The sequence below is a fragment of the Haliotis cracherodii genome, unplaced genomic scaffold, assembly GCF_022045235.1.
Source record: "Haliotis cracherodii isolate W230 unplaced genomic scaffold, xgHalCrac1.p SCAF_14, whole genome shotgun sequence".
Lineage (NCBI taxonomy): Eukaryota > Metazoa > Mollusca > Gastropoda > Lepetellida > Haliotidae > Haliotis > Haliotis cracherodii.
Window position 1 is genome coordinate 15200363 of NW_027266269.1, and position 17000 is coordinate 15217362.

At 39.3% G+C, this 17000-nt stretch overlaps 2 protein-coding genes across 4 annotated transcripts in view; one reads left to right on the top strand and one right to left on the bottom strand.

The window, feature by feature from the left end:
- Positions 1 to 929, top strand: part of LOC139461027 (testis-expressed protein 9-like) — a 79943-nt gene extending 79014 nt beyond the window's left edge. For all 3 annotated transcript variants that reach the window (XM_071242516.1, XM_071242513.1, XM_071242514.1), the window contains one exon: positions 633 to 929. In XM_071242516.1, the coding sequence (XP_071098617.1) occupies positions 633 to 707 (75 nt within the window). In that variant the 3' untranslated portion in view covers positions 708 to 929. The remainder of the gene's footprint in view (positions 1 to 632) is intronic.
- Positions 716 to 17000, bottom strand: part of LOC139461028 (uncharacterized) — a 93357-nt gene continuing 77072 nt past the window's right edge. Inside the window, exon 6 of the mRNA XM_071242517.1 lies at positions 716 to 837. Within this exon, the coding sequence (XP_071098618.1) occupies positions 787 to 837 (51 nt within the window). The 3' untranslated portion in view covers positions 716 to 786. The remainder of the gene's footprint in view (positions 838 to 17000) is intronic.

The window sequence follows — 17000 nt, forward strand, 5'->3', positions numbered from 1 at the left end:
AATATAATGTATTGTGCATTTTACTTACCATTTCTTTATGTAACTTGTTCACTGCTGTCAGCAATATGGGATTACTGGATGCCAGATCGCACCTTTACATGTGGTGTATTCTGGCTAAGATGTAATAGAGGTTTTGTACTTGAAGGAATTATCAGACAATAGTTATTGTGTATAATTCTAAGAATACAACCTCCCATGCATCAGGATTAATCCCTCACACCTCCCCATTTATCTGACATCTAGGATGTTGATTATTGGTAAGATGTGACGTAGTCCCACCTTTTGCTGGTGCAATAGATAATTTTTTATACCATTTTCCTACGCAACTACTCATTATGTAGTGGTAGTTAAAAGGACGTATGTTGAAAAATCTAAAGATTCTTATTGTGTGAGAAAAACGAGAACGAGTGTTGTAATAGAAGTAGTATTCTTAGAAATATACACAATGATAACTTTTGTTTCATATGGGGATTAAATCGAGAGCTTTCCAGTTGAATATGACCATATGGTGTCATAGCACTTTCTTTGTATAATACAAAATCATGATGTCATGTTAATGTTTGACGTTGCCATAGGTAACCCCAGTGTGCATTAAACCCCAGGTGTGTGAAGATATGTGTGTTGTCTTTCAGATGCACATTGAGGCAGCAAAGATGCTCCAATTCTCAGAGGAAGAATTTGTGAAGGCTCTTGAATGGGGAAACTGAACACCTGATGGGTTTGTCTACACATCTGCTGATGTGAGAAGGCTTTTATTCTGGGAAGAGTTAACACTGCCACATTTAGTTACCAGTTCATGAAGCTGAGTTCAGACCACGGAGCCAGCAAAGGAAGACTCTGAAACAAAGGCACTTTTATCAACTTACATGGTGCAAAACATCACTGCAAAATGTACTATGTTTTTAAAATAAACTGTGTACAGTTCTTGACATGTGCCTAGTTTTTTCTCAAAGCAAACAACTGGCTAAGGGAGCAAAGTGTAAATTCCTTGTTTTGTGATATCATCCACTGACACCAAGCAAAAGTACTGAAAATAACCTCTGAAAATTAGGTACATCGTAAATGTCGCCATTTTTTTACACATTATAAATCAACAGTCAAGGCGTTATTTACAGCATGTTTTGAAATGTAAATTTCGGATATTTACTCGGAGCAATGGATTTCAAAAATAGCATATCAGTGACCACGGGTATTATTCTGACTTTTATGAAATCACCAATGATCATTCCAACCCTAGAATCGTTTCGAATGTTTTGGAAAATACCCAAACACGAACGCCGAAGTGAACTTTCCGCCATATTGGATAGGGTTTACAAAATCACGTTTCAGGTTCACCCGAGTAGTAGTATAGGTAATAGGAGTTCTGGACCACTTCCACTGGAGCTGGATTTATTACCTATACTGCAACTACAGATGGCATTTTTTATGCCAAAATGATTATGCGATTCAACGATAGTCATGAGTTGTATTAAACGAAACATCAATATTAATTAATAATGAATAAATTTACTATAGCCCACAAGGATATTGGAAAGGTATAGGAGCAATACAAAAATTAGCCACCGCGGCTAAGGTATCTAAAGACGTAGCCAAGGATTGGTTAAAGAAACAAGCGTTGTGGCAAATATATTTACCGGCACCGCGTTATATACCGAGGAAGAAGTTTGAATTTTTACAACGAATGAAGTTCATCAGGCTGACCTCTTGTTTCTTCCCCACAATAAGGTAAAACGCAAAACGTATAAATACGCTTTAACAGTAGTGGATGTGGCTAGTCGATACAAAGAGGCTGAACCATTAACCTCGAAAGATTCAACAGAAGTAGCTAATGCACTGAGTCACATATATAAACGCGGAACACTAAAATGGCGTAAGCTATTTCAAGTAGATCCCGGTCGAGAGTTTATTGGATCGGTAACTAAACTGTTAACAAAGCACGATGTCGAAATCGTCCGTGGTGAAAGAGAGGCCCACCGCGGTCAAGCTATCATCGAAAGATTTAACAGGACATTAGCGGAACGTTTGTTTGGCTATCAGTATGGGATCGAAATGAAATCCGAGCGATTGAGATCAACCGAATGGGTGACATGATTATCAGCCGTTGTATCAGCGCTGAATAATGAAGTAACGAGATTAATAGGGAAGAAACCATCCGATGCGATTAAAATGAAATCCGTGACTTCGGAATCTTCAGCACCGAGGAGAGGCAAAGAACGAAAACTTCCGGATAGAGTAAGGGTAAGATATTTATACCAGCCCGGTGAACTCGAGGGAGGCCTACGTCGCGCAACCGATCACATATGGTCCCTTAAGACGTATAACATTAGTCAATTGGTTACGAAAGAAGGAGAGCCTATTCTTTATTATCTTAAAGATGGACCGGGTAGGGCATTTGTACGAGAAGAGTTGTTCATAGTTCAAGACGGTACGGTATTACCACCATAACCATAAGCATAAGTAGTTACACCATCATTATCAATCCATCTCTTTGTATCTAAGGGGGATAATGATGTCTTGTTCATTCTTAATCCATATATCCTATGATCGTAACTTCTTAAAGAGTTCATCTCGTGTTTGAACGTTCTACCATTGAATAATGATTCTTTATACTGTTCGTGTTTGATATGCTTTTTAACAACATACTTAACACCCTTAGCTTTTCTTATCTCCCCATTATCGGACTTTTTTATAGAATACATCTTAGGTCTTAATCCCACATACTCCGCTATAGGGGTCCCAGCACATTCATCCTTCATCTTACCTAATAACTTTTTATTTACTACGCTGTGCAGTGGATTATCTTTTGGGTAATCGCTCGTGTCGTACATATCTATTTTTTCTGCCATATCTTTATACACATCCTCGGTTTGTATTTCCATCAACAAAGAATCTGTGTCAGTATAAAACACCTCGCATCTATTGCCGTATTGCTTCTTAAGTTCGTTGTAATAAAAGTCATACATTAAGTGTTTTGACAAGTCGAGAATACTCATACCGACGTACACCGTATTTGAATTTTATATTACTTTTCTGCATATGCAACGTGGCTAAGTCGTTATCGAATATCTTGCTTCTGTTAAAAGACGGACTGGCTATAAGTTTCCTGAGTCTTTCTTCTTCATTAGATCTGACTAATTTAACATCAACACGCTTCCTTAGATTCTCCATAGTTTTACCAAAATACCGAGTTATTCATGAGCTTATATAGATTCTTTTCGAAATCGCTGGTAGCTATCTTTCTTAAATCTGTGTTCAACCTTATATATAGGGTCCATCCAAGGGCTTTGATCAAACTTTAGAACTCTGTGTATTTTCTTAAGTTTCATACCTAACGATAAATACAACTGGAGATTTCTGTAGTGAACTATATATTTTGTCTTATCCATCAAATTTGGTACGAGTTTTTCTACATTAGCTAACCTACTATTACCCATCAAGGAGTGTTGATATTCCGACATCCAATCTTTATTAACCATTAATCTTTCGGGAGCTAGCGGATAACTGTTATGATCTTTATGTAATGAACTTGGATATTCCAAGTCAACTTCTAGTATGTACCCTTTATTCTCATCATTATTATTCACATCGATATCATCGACCCACTCAAAACCACCCATGGGTAAAGGTTGACTCATAGCCCATCCGTACAAATTGTTGACGTCGAGATATAATATATGCGTGTCGGGTTTACTCGGATCGTATCCTTCCACTAATTTCTTATTAGCCTTAGAATACCTTTTCGCCGCCATCGATATACCACCTCTTAATCCTTTCTCAATAAACAAGTGCATATCGTAATCTGTGAGTAGTTTTAGTTCTATGCCGGTCTTCTTCAACAATGCATCCCACGATAGTCCGGGATTGGAATAGTACCATGCCGGGTCCAAGCCGTATTGTTTTAAACACGTCTTTCTAAATATCTCTAATATATCGGCGAGTAACAGTACATCGGTTTTTAAGTACAGATCGTGATAATCACCTAAATTCTTACAACCTAATTTATCCCAGATCGGCATTTGTTATTTTAGATTCTGTTAAGTTACTACAGAATGATTCAAGGGGTGGTAATTCAGTTTCTTCGAATCTAGACCAATCATCCATATATTCGTAAGGATATACACCTTTTCTCAGCAACAAATGACGAGTTATCTTATCGGTATATTGATTTGTTATCGCGAAGTCATCGGGATTGTTCGCATTAGCTAAATTGTCCAGGGAAGATAACAGAAACTGTACGGAGTCTATGAATCTAAGCCCATTACTTTGCTTTATTCTAGATTTCCCATCCTTATCCCTATAATGTATAGGTTTAGTCAACGAGAACGATGTGTTTTTTTCCATATTGTTAGGAATGCACGTTAAACCGCCGTCGGTCTTTGAGATAGCTTGCATAATGAGATGTGAATCGTATCCCCTAAGGTTGTGAAACACAACGGGGATGGGTATTGTTTGAGAATTCATTTTTAGTTTCAAGTTACACTCGTTATGAGCGGCTTCCCGATAATTACCCATGACGTGGCAATGATCTCTTATGGAATCCCCATCCAGGGTTTATTACAAACATGACAACTCGTTGACTTCTTGTGGGCCCTCCAATCATCCCTCGTCATACACATGGGTTTCTTACACGATAATTTTTCCCTGATTATTCTCTCTTCATTTTGTAGATATTCTAGGAACTTTCCCGCTGCATCTGTAAATCACGGGAGTGTTTGTTTTCCCATCATACCTTACAACTATACATCCAAACCCACAAGGAATATGTTCTTGAGTTTTGTACGTAAAACTACTATCTTGGTTGGTATTTTCTATGGGCTTGATAAGCGCTTCGAAGTCGGCGTAAATTACGTACGGTTTTAGCGTGTTCGATGAATGGGTCTTTCTCTAGAGATTCGCATAAATACATGCAATGTTCTGCCGGGATAGGGAGAAACGTACTAGCTACGACTGTGTATAGTTGTAACATAGCCGACCCTATCGTTTTAGTCATGGTAGCTCCCAGTCTAGACTCATAACGCGCATACAGTTTTTTAATCTCTTCGTCGGTCATGTTATCAATTTTTTCGATGGTATAATTTTCTCCCAAATATTGGGAACATTTTCCACCGGCTACCAAAGCCTCGAGTCTTTCTCTATGTTTATCTAAAGATTTATCTACATCAGGCTCAGATTCTTTGAGCATTTGTTCGATGAGTTCGTCGCATTCCATAATGTAATACCTAAGGAGATATTTAAGACTAACATAATGGAATATGACATATCCAATAAAACCCGTAATAATGAACTGTAGCTCCCAGTCTAGACTCGTAACGCACGTACAGTTTTTTAATTGCTTCGTCAGTGATGTTATCAATTTTTTAGGGTATAATTTTCCCCTAAATATTGGGAACATTTTGCGGTGAGTCTTTCTCTATGTTTATCTAAAGATTTATCTACATGTTGATCTGCATGTTGATGTGTATGTTGATCAGGCTCATCTTTGAGCATTTGTTCGATGAGTTTGTCGCATTCCATAATGTAATACCTAAGGAGATATTTAAGTCTAACATAATATAATATGGCATATCCAATAAAACCCGTAATAATGAACTGTTGCGAAAGAATGATGATTTCGAACCACATTTTATGTCATATTAACCGCTAATGTTCAACTTATCGTATTTTTGCTATATTTGCTATAATTTTGCTATAATTTTGCTATAATTTTGCTACATTTTGCTACATTTTGCTAAGCAATTGCATAAGCAGCTGGTTTATCGGTTTTTAATACGAGTTTACAGTGCTTCGTTGCCGATAACAGTTTTCTAACTTTATCTCGTTCGAGCTTGGTATAAATGACATCATTTTCGCGTAAACATTCCTCGAATGAATCTCGATCTTTGCAATGAAACAGTGCTACCCATTTGGTCTGCTCTCTGAGATCTTTCAGGACAGAGTTGTATTTTTGAGTAAGTACCCAAACGCTATGTTGAGGATGCCGACCGGAGAATGCTAAATACGAAAGCATATCTTTCTTTTTTGTTAATTCTTTACTCGCGCTGCAGGCATCTATTACGAAAAGGGTCGATTCTCTTTTGTATTTTTCATGACATACTCGGAGAAAGTCTTGTAAACGATCGCCCGGATCGACTCTGTGTACCCCGTCTTCATTCATTACCCAATCTCTCGATAAGTAGGTTTTATTAACGCTTATAGTCGGGCACAGAATAATAATATGATCGAAAACGTCCCGATAATGACTGTAAAATATCTAGAATAAAAGCTGTTTTTCCACAGCCCGTTTGCCCGCATATGATAGCGCAGTGCGGATCTTTAGGTAAAAGATTATTAATAGATTGCTTGCACGAATCTCCCATTCTGTATATTAAGCTGCGCATCCATAATCACGTACAAATATATGTTTAATTTACCAGCTGATTCCTGAAGCTTCGTTATCTGTATGGTGGCACCCTCGCTAGCATTTTCTATTCTCCTCCCACTGCCATGTAGTTGGTCATCGTCCGTTGTTCGCATGTATAGCCATAGCGCGTACTTCATGGTGAGGTATTCACCCATCGATACACTTCCGAGAGACAGATCTTTCACGACCCCGTTAACTTCCGGAGAACGTTTTATAGAAGGAAGTTTTTTAATCTCATCCCACTGGTGATAGGCTAGCATTCCTTGACTATATAGTTGATTAGGATCGCCCTCGATAGTCAATTCTACTTTTGTAATCTTGGGATTGTAGAACTTCTCGGTATTTCTTTTAAACCGATGGGAGGGGTCCTCGAACAACATTAAAATACCCTTCAACGACCTCGTGGGAACGTTTAGATTAATATTCCACATTGTATCTTTTCTGTCCCTCGTGATCTTTCGGTGTTCCTGAATAATGGTTACAAATTTGTCTGGCTAATTCGGGATCCGTTATCATATCGTACTGCAGCGAGATATTGTCAATGGAATAGCTAACATCTTCAGCAGCTCTGATTACTCTGCCGTAGTCATTAAAAGTGAGTTCGTATTCTAACCTATCGCCTAGGGATGCTTGATAAAAGGGCATGTGGGAATCTAGTAATTCAAAGTCTAGGGGAACATAGAATCGGTTACCTAATGCGTTGGCAACGGCCTTATCTTTTTCGTTGGTATCAACACCATTATCAGCGCCCACGCGCTGTCTCAATGTGTTCTTATTACAAATACCTTGGTACTGTAAGTTTTCCCGCTCTTTATCCGTTCTCCAGAGATCCATGTAACAATAGTATACATCGCTATCGTCGATACTCAAAACCTCATTACCGCTAATTTTAATGGCGATTTTCTTAACGATAGCACGACCTATGTTCTGAACGGGCTCCCTGTTAACGTCGGTAGAAGTCAAACCAATCGTAAATGCTAGTTGGACAGTTCCCGGAACTAACACATCGTGTGCGCCGAGATTAGGAGAGCGAACCAGAAGCGTTTGATTCTGATCGATGGTACTCGGGTTATTAGTTATAGTTACAGACTGACGAATTGCTTTGACCCCTAATGGATCCCGAAGTCTATGTTGTGGGTTTAACTTGCGTCCGTATTGCGAAGACATTGTTATATTGAAAACATGTACCCTATGTTTAATATGAAAATGACTAATTTTGATATTAATGACTTTGATCTAGATACCATAACTGATACTAGTACCATCGAAGAGGGTACTGATGAAACCAGCTTTGTTGGCCCGAATCTTAACGATGAACTTTTACAACCAGCCGTTGATGATTATTACGATTGGTTTAAACATGATAGTCCTATTGGTCATGACTATTCAAAGTTTAAGATAGATAGTAATGGGGTATTGCGACTGCGTGACTCTCCGCATATTGATCTTATGCATTATCGTACTCGTAAGCCCCTAGCCCCTACGGCATCAAAACTGTTCGTGATAAATTAGGTTTTGCCAACTACCAAGGAAAACTTCCCGCGAAGACTACTAAGACTCTTTGAAATGTGTGGACTGAACTCACTAGCACAGATAATTTGGAAGCAGCCTCGATGGTGGCCTCGAACGGACTCGGAGAAATCTTGGATACCTACTACGATAATTCTACGTTACAGGTACCACCATCCTCGGAGTTTAGTATTAGGGAATTACGAGGTCTTGACAAGGCATTGGAAACAATGTGGGGAGAACTGATAAATAATATAGCCAAGATATCGGAAATCGACAAGCATATAGTTTACGAGAAAACAAAACTTGAACAGGCGGGCGATGAGTTCAGTAGACGCCGCGTAGCGGAAAGATTGCGTAACTTAGAAGACGAAAGATCGGCCCGCATCGAGGCTGCTACCAGTAATAGAAAGGCACTTCGTTCGCAAATCAGTCGAATTCGAGAAACTATCGATCAAGTCCTCCATGATGACACTACACTGGCCGATAAAATTAAAACATTGTTCAGAGAAACAGGGAATAACAATTGCCAGTATTTTAACCGCGTTGGGATTTATTATATCGACTATGACTCTCGCGTTAACCGGTTAACAAGTGGTGGCGGATCACCTCCCAGTGATGGTATAAAAGAGTGGATAAAAAAGCATTTAAAAGCTTTAGGTTCAGCACTGGGAAAGCTCGCTGAAAAAGTCGCGGCCGCACTTCTCGGTATAATAGGGAGTATAGTTTCCTGGGTCTTGAATTTATTAGCTAACACCACCACTTGGCTTAGTCAAAACTTGTGGGGGCTGATCGTAGCAATTGCAGGGCTGTTGTACGTATTCGCTAAGAACTATTTAACCAAATCATGAGTAAACCAACCGTGACTCCACCAACTACAAGCGCTGTTTTTTCATCGATATGTTGTTGATTTTTAGCCGCAATATGCGGTGGTACTTGTGCGTCAGTAGATGGTTGTTAAACATGTGGTGTTTGTGAAACATTTGGTGTTTGTGGCTTGACTATTCCCTTTTAGCCCGTGATCGTTTGCGTTATTAATTCGATGTTAATATCTGAATTCATACCTGGTTTTTGTTGATCGGTAGCGATAACAATTTTATTATTATAACCTATCACTTGACCGATCTTAAGTTCCATATTACTCGGAGACATGTATTGTCCCGGCGCATAAACGAAGTCCACTTTGGATTGAGCGTACTGTAATGCATCTTGAAAACGCTTTATAGACGATGGTATGTCAACTGGTGAATTAATGGCGTCCTCCACGTTTGAGACAAACTGTTTTTGCGCATCGAGCGCCGTCCCAGAAACGATGATTCCCGTTCATGTTTGCGATTGTGCTCCGAGAATTGCCCATACATAAGTTCTTAGCGATTCATTAACTCTTTCAAATCCTGGGTTAGTAAAATTATTTTCCGTTTTATCATAAAGAAATTCATTCCAAGCGTCTCCAGGTGGTTGCTCAACCTTTTGAATGGTGAAAGCAACACCACCCTTAAAGTTCATACGATCATCTCTCCACTCGTTACTCGAGAGAGCAAAGCTCGGAAGGAGCCGACCCCTTTTCAGTAAATCATCGCTGACTTCTTTAAAAGAGTGTGCACCAGCATATGGAATACCTAGACCATGGTTAACTCCACTCAGACGCCAATCTTTACTCGTAGAAACATTAAATTCATTACAAATACGTTCGAATGCCTTCTTATCGTACTGATTATTTGTGGAATTCCACGCTCGATCCTGCGGTAATGGAGCATTAATTTCATTAAGTATACGTCTAATCTGATAGTACACGTGAATTAATATAACAGACTTATATAGTTTAAATCCTGGGACATTAACAGATACGCCATATCCCGTTGTGGCACACCATACGGCAAAGTTTAACTGATTCTGCCAAAATTGCATCAGATTGTGAAACCAAACGTGCACCATTTTATCGCTAGTTGCCGTGACCCTGTAATTTTTAAAGATATCGGGGAATTTAACAAAAAATTCAGCACCAGAGGCAGTTAATATAATCGATTGATTAGTAATGTATCTCGATTTCATATTTAAGTTATGATATAGTATCATTGTATATTTAATATGTATGTTACACTCCCGGGAATAACAAATTGTCAGTCTATTGAACTGCTTCATACTATCGATAACTCGGATGGACAGCTCGAAGTCGCTCTATGCGATGTAACATATTACCCGAGGTGGACCAATATAAATGCTGCAAGGGGTTATAATAATGAGACAGAAACAAATGGTAAAAAATACATTATACCTGATGGGTATTACAGCGTATGCTCACTCAATGATGAATTTTTTAAGCCTAATGGAATTAGCCTAACACAAAATGAGTCGAATGGGTTACTGATTTTAAGCGCTGGAAAAAAGGATGTAAAGCTTTACGAGAACTTAGCATACACACTTGGATGGGGAGGAGAAATAACAGTAATCAAGACATCAGATCAGGGACTCGATTTACCTGATTTAGTTCCCTATAAGGAGTTGTGCATCCATCTTGATCAAATCAGTACGACGGATAATATTCAACAAGAAAGTCCTTCAACTCTACTCAGAAGTGTTCCAGTGAAAGATGAAAAATACAATAGCGGTAGAACGGAATCTTTCTCAACATTACAATATAAAAAATTAAAGCGGGGTATTATTTCAGACCTCAAAATTTCTGTAATAGATGTAAAACACCAACCTGTACATATAGGATACTTAAGTGTAACACTCCATATTATAAATAATGGTTGATTCCATATTTAAGTTATGATATAGTATCATTGTATATTTGATATGTATGTTACACTCCTGGGAATAACAAAAAGTCAGTCTATTCAACTGCTTCGTACTATCGATAACTCGGATGGACAACTCGAAGTCGCTCTGTGCGATGTAACGTATTACCCGAGGTGGACCAATATAAATACTGCAAAAGATAATAATAGGATAATGATATTATCCGCACGTGGTACTGCTAAATCCATTACTATACCTGATGGGTATTACAGCATAAACTCACTCAATGATGAAATTTTTAAGCCTAATTGAATTAGTCTCACACAAAATGAGGCGACTGGGACAGAGAAATTCGACCATGAAGAAACTATAATTTTATTGGACCGATCAGCTACACTTGAATTTACACGCTTAGTTGGCACAATATACAAGTTACCAGATCAGGAGGTTAAATTACCTGATTTAGTTCCCTATAAAGAGTTGTTCATCCATCTTGATCAAATAAGCACGGCGGATAATATTCAACTAGAAAGTCCTTCAACTCTGCTCAGAAGTGTTCCAGTGAAAAATGAAAAATATAATAGTGGTAGAATGGAATCTTTCTCGTTATTACAATATAAAAAATTGAAGCGGGGTATTATTTCAGACCTCAAAATTTCTGTATTAGATGTAAAACACCAACCTGTACATATGGGATACTTAAGTGTAACACTCCATATTATTAATAATGGTTGATGCATCAGGCCCTGGAATGCTCAGACAATGTAATAGAATTGCGCTTTCCGATCTCGGAGACACAGAAGGATTCGGTAAACCCGGTAACAATGGTAAGTTATACGCTTTACACTTACACGATAATGTATACAAGCGGAAAGAAGTTATATTCCCGGAAAATCTAGAAGATTTAAGCGATGTCGACGTTAGTAGACTCCTTAAAACACTCCGTACAATATTATTCGCAACGCCGAGAATAAATGGACTATGGTCGACGCAAACATCAAGTGGCTACTGAATATCGTCATTACCCCACCTTATGTGATGATGGGTAAGGGACATAATTTAACTAAGATAATAAAAAGTGGTATCGTACTCGCGGCCTATATCCTGTCAAAACGAAATAGTGTGTTAGTCACTCCCCTGCCAGAAAAAACAGGTCATATGTTATATAGTCGTCTGGCAGTCCATAATGTTAGTTTAAATTTGGTTGCTGAATTCGATGATATTAAAGTTAACTTGAGTGCAAAACCTAATATTTCTACGCTTATTATTGAAGTCTTGTTCGGAGATGTACCGGAAGATGCCTTTGAAATATTACCAGGTCTATCGATTAAATGGCTCAAGAAACACGAGCGTCAACGTTGCAGTATTATTGATATCGGAGCATCGCCGTTGCAACCCTCGAGGGGGTCCAAATTATTAAAAGTGGTAGTATTTCTCTTACTAAGATATTCTTTCCGTATAATATACATTTGACAAGGTTGATGTATACTCTCAAAACATTTAAGCAAGACCAATTAAAGACTATTATATATTCGTAATATACACTATGAGTTTATATCCAGTGCTCGATGAAAAGATGGAAACTGTTGATGGATTTCGATTACATCAAATAAGCGACATAACATCGAATAGAGAAGAATAGGGAGTTGAGACTTGGATTGTATAAAAAGTATCACAGAGCCGTGAATGCTCTGGACGGAGTTGACACCGTTCTTGTAGCAGCTGGCATGGGACTCGGTGGAGCCGGTGTCGGTTTACTATCAACTATAATCGCCGCGCCTATCGTACTCGGCATGGAAATAGCCGCCGGAGTCTCGGGACTGGCAGGAATAGCGATAAAATTCATTTCTCGTAGGTTACAAAAGAAAGCATTAAAACACGATATTATTTGAATACTCGCCGAAGCAAAGTTGAACAGCATTGAGGATCATATTTCGACAGCAATGGTTGATTGTAAGATATCCTAAGATGAGTTTCGTTTAGTGTTGTCGGAACTCACCAAATACAATGAAATGAAGCAGGAGATTCGATCAAAATCTCATAAGACCAGTGGTATTAGCGAAGATGAGAAAAAAAGTTCATAGAACAGGGGAGGCAACAAGCGTGTCCATCACTCTCAACTATATATTAAGTCACAGCATGCACTACGTTCATCACTCTCACATATATATTAAGTCACAGCATGCACTACGTCCATCACTCTCACATATATATTAAGTCACAGCATGCACTACGTCTATCACTCTCACAGATGTGTTTAGTCATAGCATGCACTACGTCTATCACTCTCACAGATGTGTTTAGTCATAGCATGCACTACATCCATCACTCTCACAGATGTGTTTAGTCATAGCATGCACTACGTCCATAACTCTCACAGATATATTAAGTCATAGCATGCACTACGTCCATCACTCTCACATATATATTAAGTCATAGCATGCACTACGTCCATCACTCTCACAGATGTGTTTAGTCATAGCATGCACTACGTCCATCACTCTCACAGATGTGTTTAGTCATAGCATGCACTACGTCCATCACTCACATAAATATTAAGTCATAGCATGCACTACGTTCATCACTCTCACATATATATTAAGTCACAGCATGCACTACGTCCATCACTCTCACAGATGTGTTGAGTCATAGCATGCACTACGTCCATCACTCAAACAGATGTGTTTAGTCATAGCATGCACTACATCCATCACTCATACATATATATTAAGTCATAGCATGCACTACGTTCATCACTCTCACATATATATTAAGTCACTGCATGCACTGCGTTCATCACTCTCACAGATGTGTTTAGTCATAGCATGCTCTACGTCCATCACTCTCACAGATGTGTTGAGTCATAGCATGCACTACGTCCATCACTCTCACATATATATGAAGTCACAGCATGCACTACGTCCATCACTCTCAAATATGTGCTTAGTCATAGCATGCACTACGTCTATCACTCTCACAGATGTGTTTAGTCATAGCATGCACTGCGTTCATCACTCTCACAGATGTGTTTAGTCATAGCATGCACTGCGTTCATCACTCTCACAGATGTGTTTAGTCATAGCATGCACTGCGTTCATCACTCTCACAGATGTGTTTAGTCATAGCATGCACTACGTCCATCACTCTCACAGATGTGTTGAGTCATAGCATGCACTACGTCCATCACTCTCACAGATGTGTTGAGTCATAGCATGCACTACGTCCATCACTCTCACAGATGTATTTAGTCAGCATGCACTACGATCATCACTCTCACAGATGTGTTTGGTCATAGCATGCACTACGTCCATCACTCTCACAGATGTGTTTAGTCTTAGCATGCACTACGTCCATCACTCTCACAGATGTGTTTAGTCATAGCATGCACTACGTTCATCACTCTCACAGATGTGTTGAGTCATAGCATGCACTACGTCCATCACTCAAACAGATGTGTTTAGTCATAGCATGCACTACATCCATCACTCTTACATATATATTAAGTCATAGCATGCACTACGTTCATCACTCTCACATATATATTAAGTCACTGCATGCACTGCGTTCATCACTCTCACAGATGTGTTTAGTCATAGCATGCTCTACGTCCATCACTCTCACAGATGTGTTTAGTCATAGCATGCACTGCGTTCATCACTCTCACAGATGTGTTTAGTCATAGCATGCACTACGTCCATCACTCTCACAGATGTGTTGAGTCATAGCATGCACTACGTCCATCACTCTCACAGATGTGTTGAGTCATAGCATGCACTACGTCCATCACTCTCACAGATGTATTTAGTCAGCATGCACTACGATCATCACTCTCACAGATGTGTTTGGTCATAGCATGCACTACGTCCATCACTCTCACAGATGTGTTTAGTCTTAGCATGCACTACGTCCATCACTCTCACAGATGTGTTTAGTCATAGCATGCACTACGTTCATCACTCTCACAGATGTGTTGAGTCATAGCATGCACTACGTCCATCACTCAAACAGATGTGTTTAGTCATAGCATGCACTACATCCATCACTCTTACATATATATTAAGTCATAGCATGCACTACGTTCATCACTCTCACATATATATTAAGTCACTGCATGCACTGCGTTCATCACTCTCACAGATGTGTTGAGTCATAGCATGCACTACGTCCATCACTCTCACATATATATGAAGTCACAGCATGCACTACGTCCATCACTCTCAAATATGTGCTTAGTCATAGCATGCACTACGTCTATCACTCTCACAGATGTGTTTAGTCATAGCATGCACTGCGTTCATCACTCTCACAGATGTGTTTAGTCATAGCATGCACTGCGTTCATCACTCTCACAGATGTGTTTAGTCATAGCATGCACTGCGTTCATCACTCTCACAGATGTGTTTAGTCATAGCATGCACTACGTCCATCACTCTCACAGATGTGTTGAGTCATAGCATGCACTACGTCCATCACTCTCACAGATGTGTTGAGTCATAGCATGCACTACGTCCATCACTCTCACAGATGTATTTAGTCAGCATGCACTACGATCATCACTCTCACAGATGTGTTTGGTCATAGCATGCACTACGTCCATCACTCTCACAGATGTGTTTAGTCTTAGCATGCACTACGTCCATCACTCTCACAGATGTGTTTAGTCATAGCATGCACTACGTTCATCACTCTCACATATACATTAAGTCATAGCATGCACTACGATCATCACTCTCACATATATATTAAGTCATAGCATGCACTACGTCCATCACTCTCACATATATATTAAGTCATAGCATGCACTACGTCCATCACTCTCACATATATATAAGTCACAGCATGAACTACGTCCATCACTCTCACAGATGTGTTGAGTCATAGCATGCACTACGTCCATCACTCTCACATATATATTAAGTCACAGCATGCACTACGTCCATCACTCTCACAGATGTGTTGAGTCATAGCATGCACTACGTCCATCACTCTAACATATATATTAAGTCACAGCATGCACTACGTTCATCATTCTCACATATATATTAAGTCACAGCATGCACTACGTCCATCACTCTCACAGATGTATTGAGTCATAGCATGCACTACGTCCATCACTCTCAACTATATATTAAGTCACAGCATGCACTACGTCCATCACTCTCACATAAATATTAAGTCATAGCATGCACTACGTCCATCACTCTCACAGATGTGTTTAGTCATAGCATGCACTGCGTTCATCACTCTCACAGATGTGTTTAGTCATAGCATGCACTGCGTTCATCACTCTCACAGATGTGTTTAGTCATAGCATGCACTGCGTTCATCACTCTCACAGATGTGTTTAGTCATAGCATGCACTACGTCCATCACTCTCACAGATGTGTTGAGTCATAGCATGCACTGCGTCCATCACTCTCACAGATGTATTTAGTCAGCATGCACTACGATCATCACTCTCACAGATGTGTTTGGTCATAGCATGCACTACGTCCATCACTCTCACAGATGTGTTTAGTCTTAGCATGCACTACGTCCATCACTCTCACAGATGTGTTTAGTCATATCATGCACTACGTTCATCAATCTCACATATACATTAAGTCATAGCATGCACTACGATCATCACTCTCACATATATATTAAGTCATAGCATGCACTACGTCCATCACTCTCACATATATATTAAGTCATAGCATGCACTACGTCCATCACTCTCACATATATATTAAGTCACAGCATGAACTACGTCCATCACTCTCACAGATGTGTTGAGTCATAGCATGCACTACGATCATCACTCTAACATATATATTAAGTCACAGCATGCACTACGTTCATCATTCTCACATATATATTAAGTCACAGCATGCACTACGTCCATCACTCTCACAGATGTATTGAGTCATAGCATGCACTACGTCCATCACTCTCAACTATATATTAAGTCACAGCATGCACTACGTCCATCACTCTCACATAAATATTAAGTCATAGCATGCACTACGTCCATCACTCTCACAGATGTGTTTAGTCATAGCATGCACTACGTTCATCACTCTCACATATACATTAAGTCATAGCATGCACTATGTCCATCACTCTCTCAGATGTGTTTAGTCAGAGCATGCACTACGTCCATCACTCTCACAGATGTGTATAGTCATAGCATGCACTACGTCCATCACTCTCACAGATGTATTTAGTCAGCATGCACTACGAACATCACTCTCACATATGTATTAAGTCACAGCATGCACTACGTTCATCACTCTCATATATGTATTAAGTCAAAGCATGCACTACGTCCATCACTCTCACATATGTATTAAGTCATAGCATACACTAC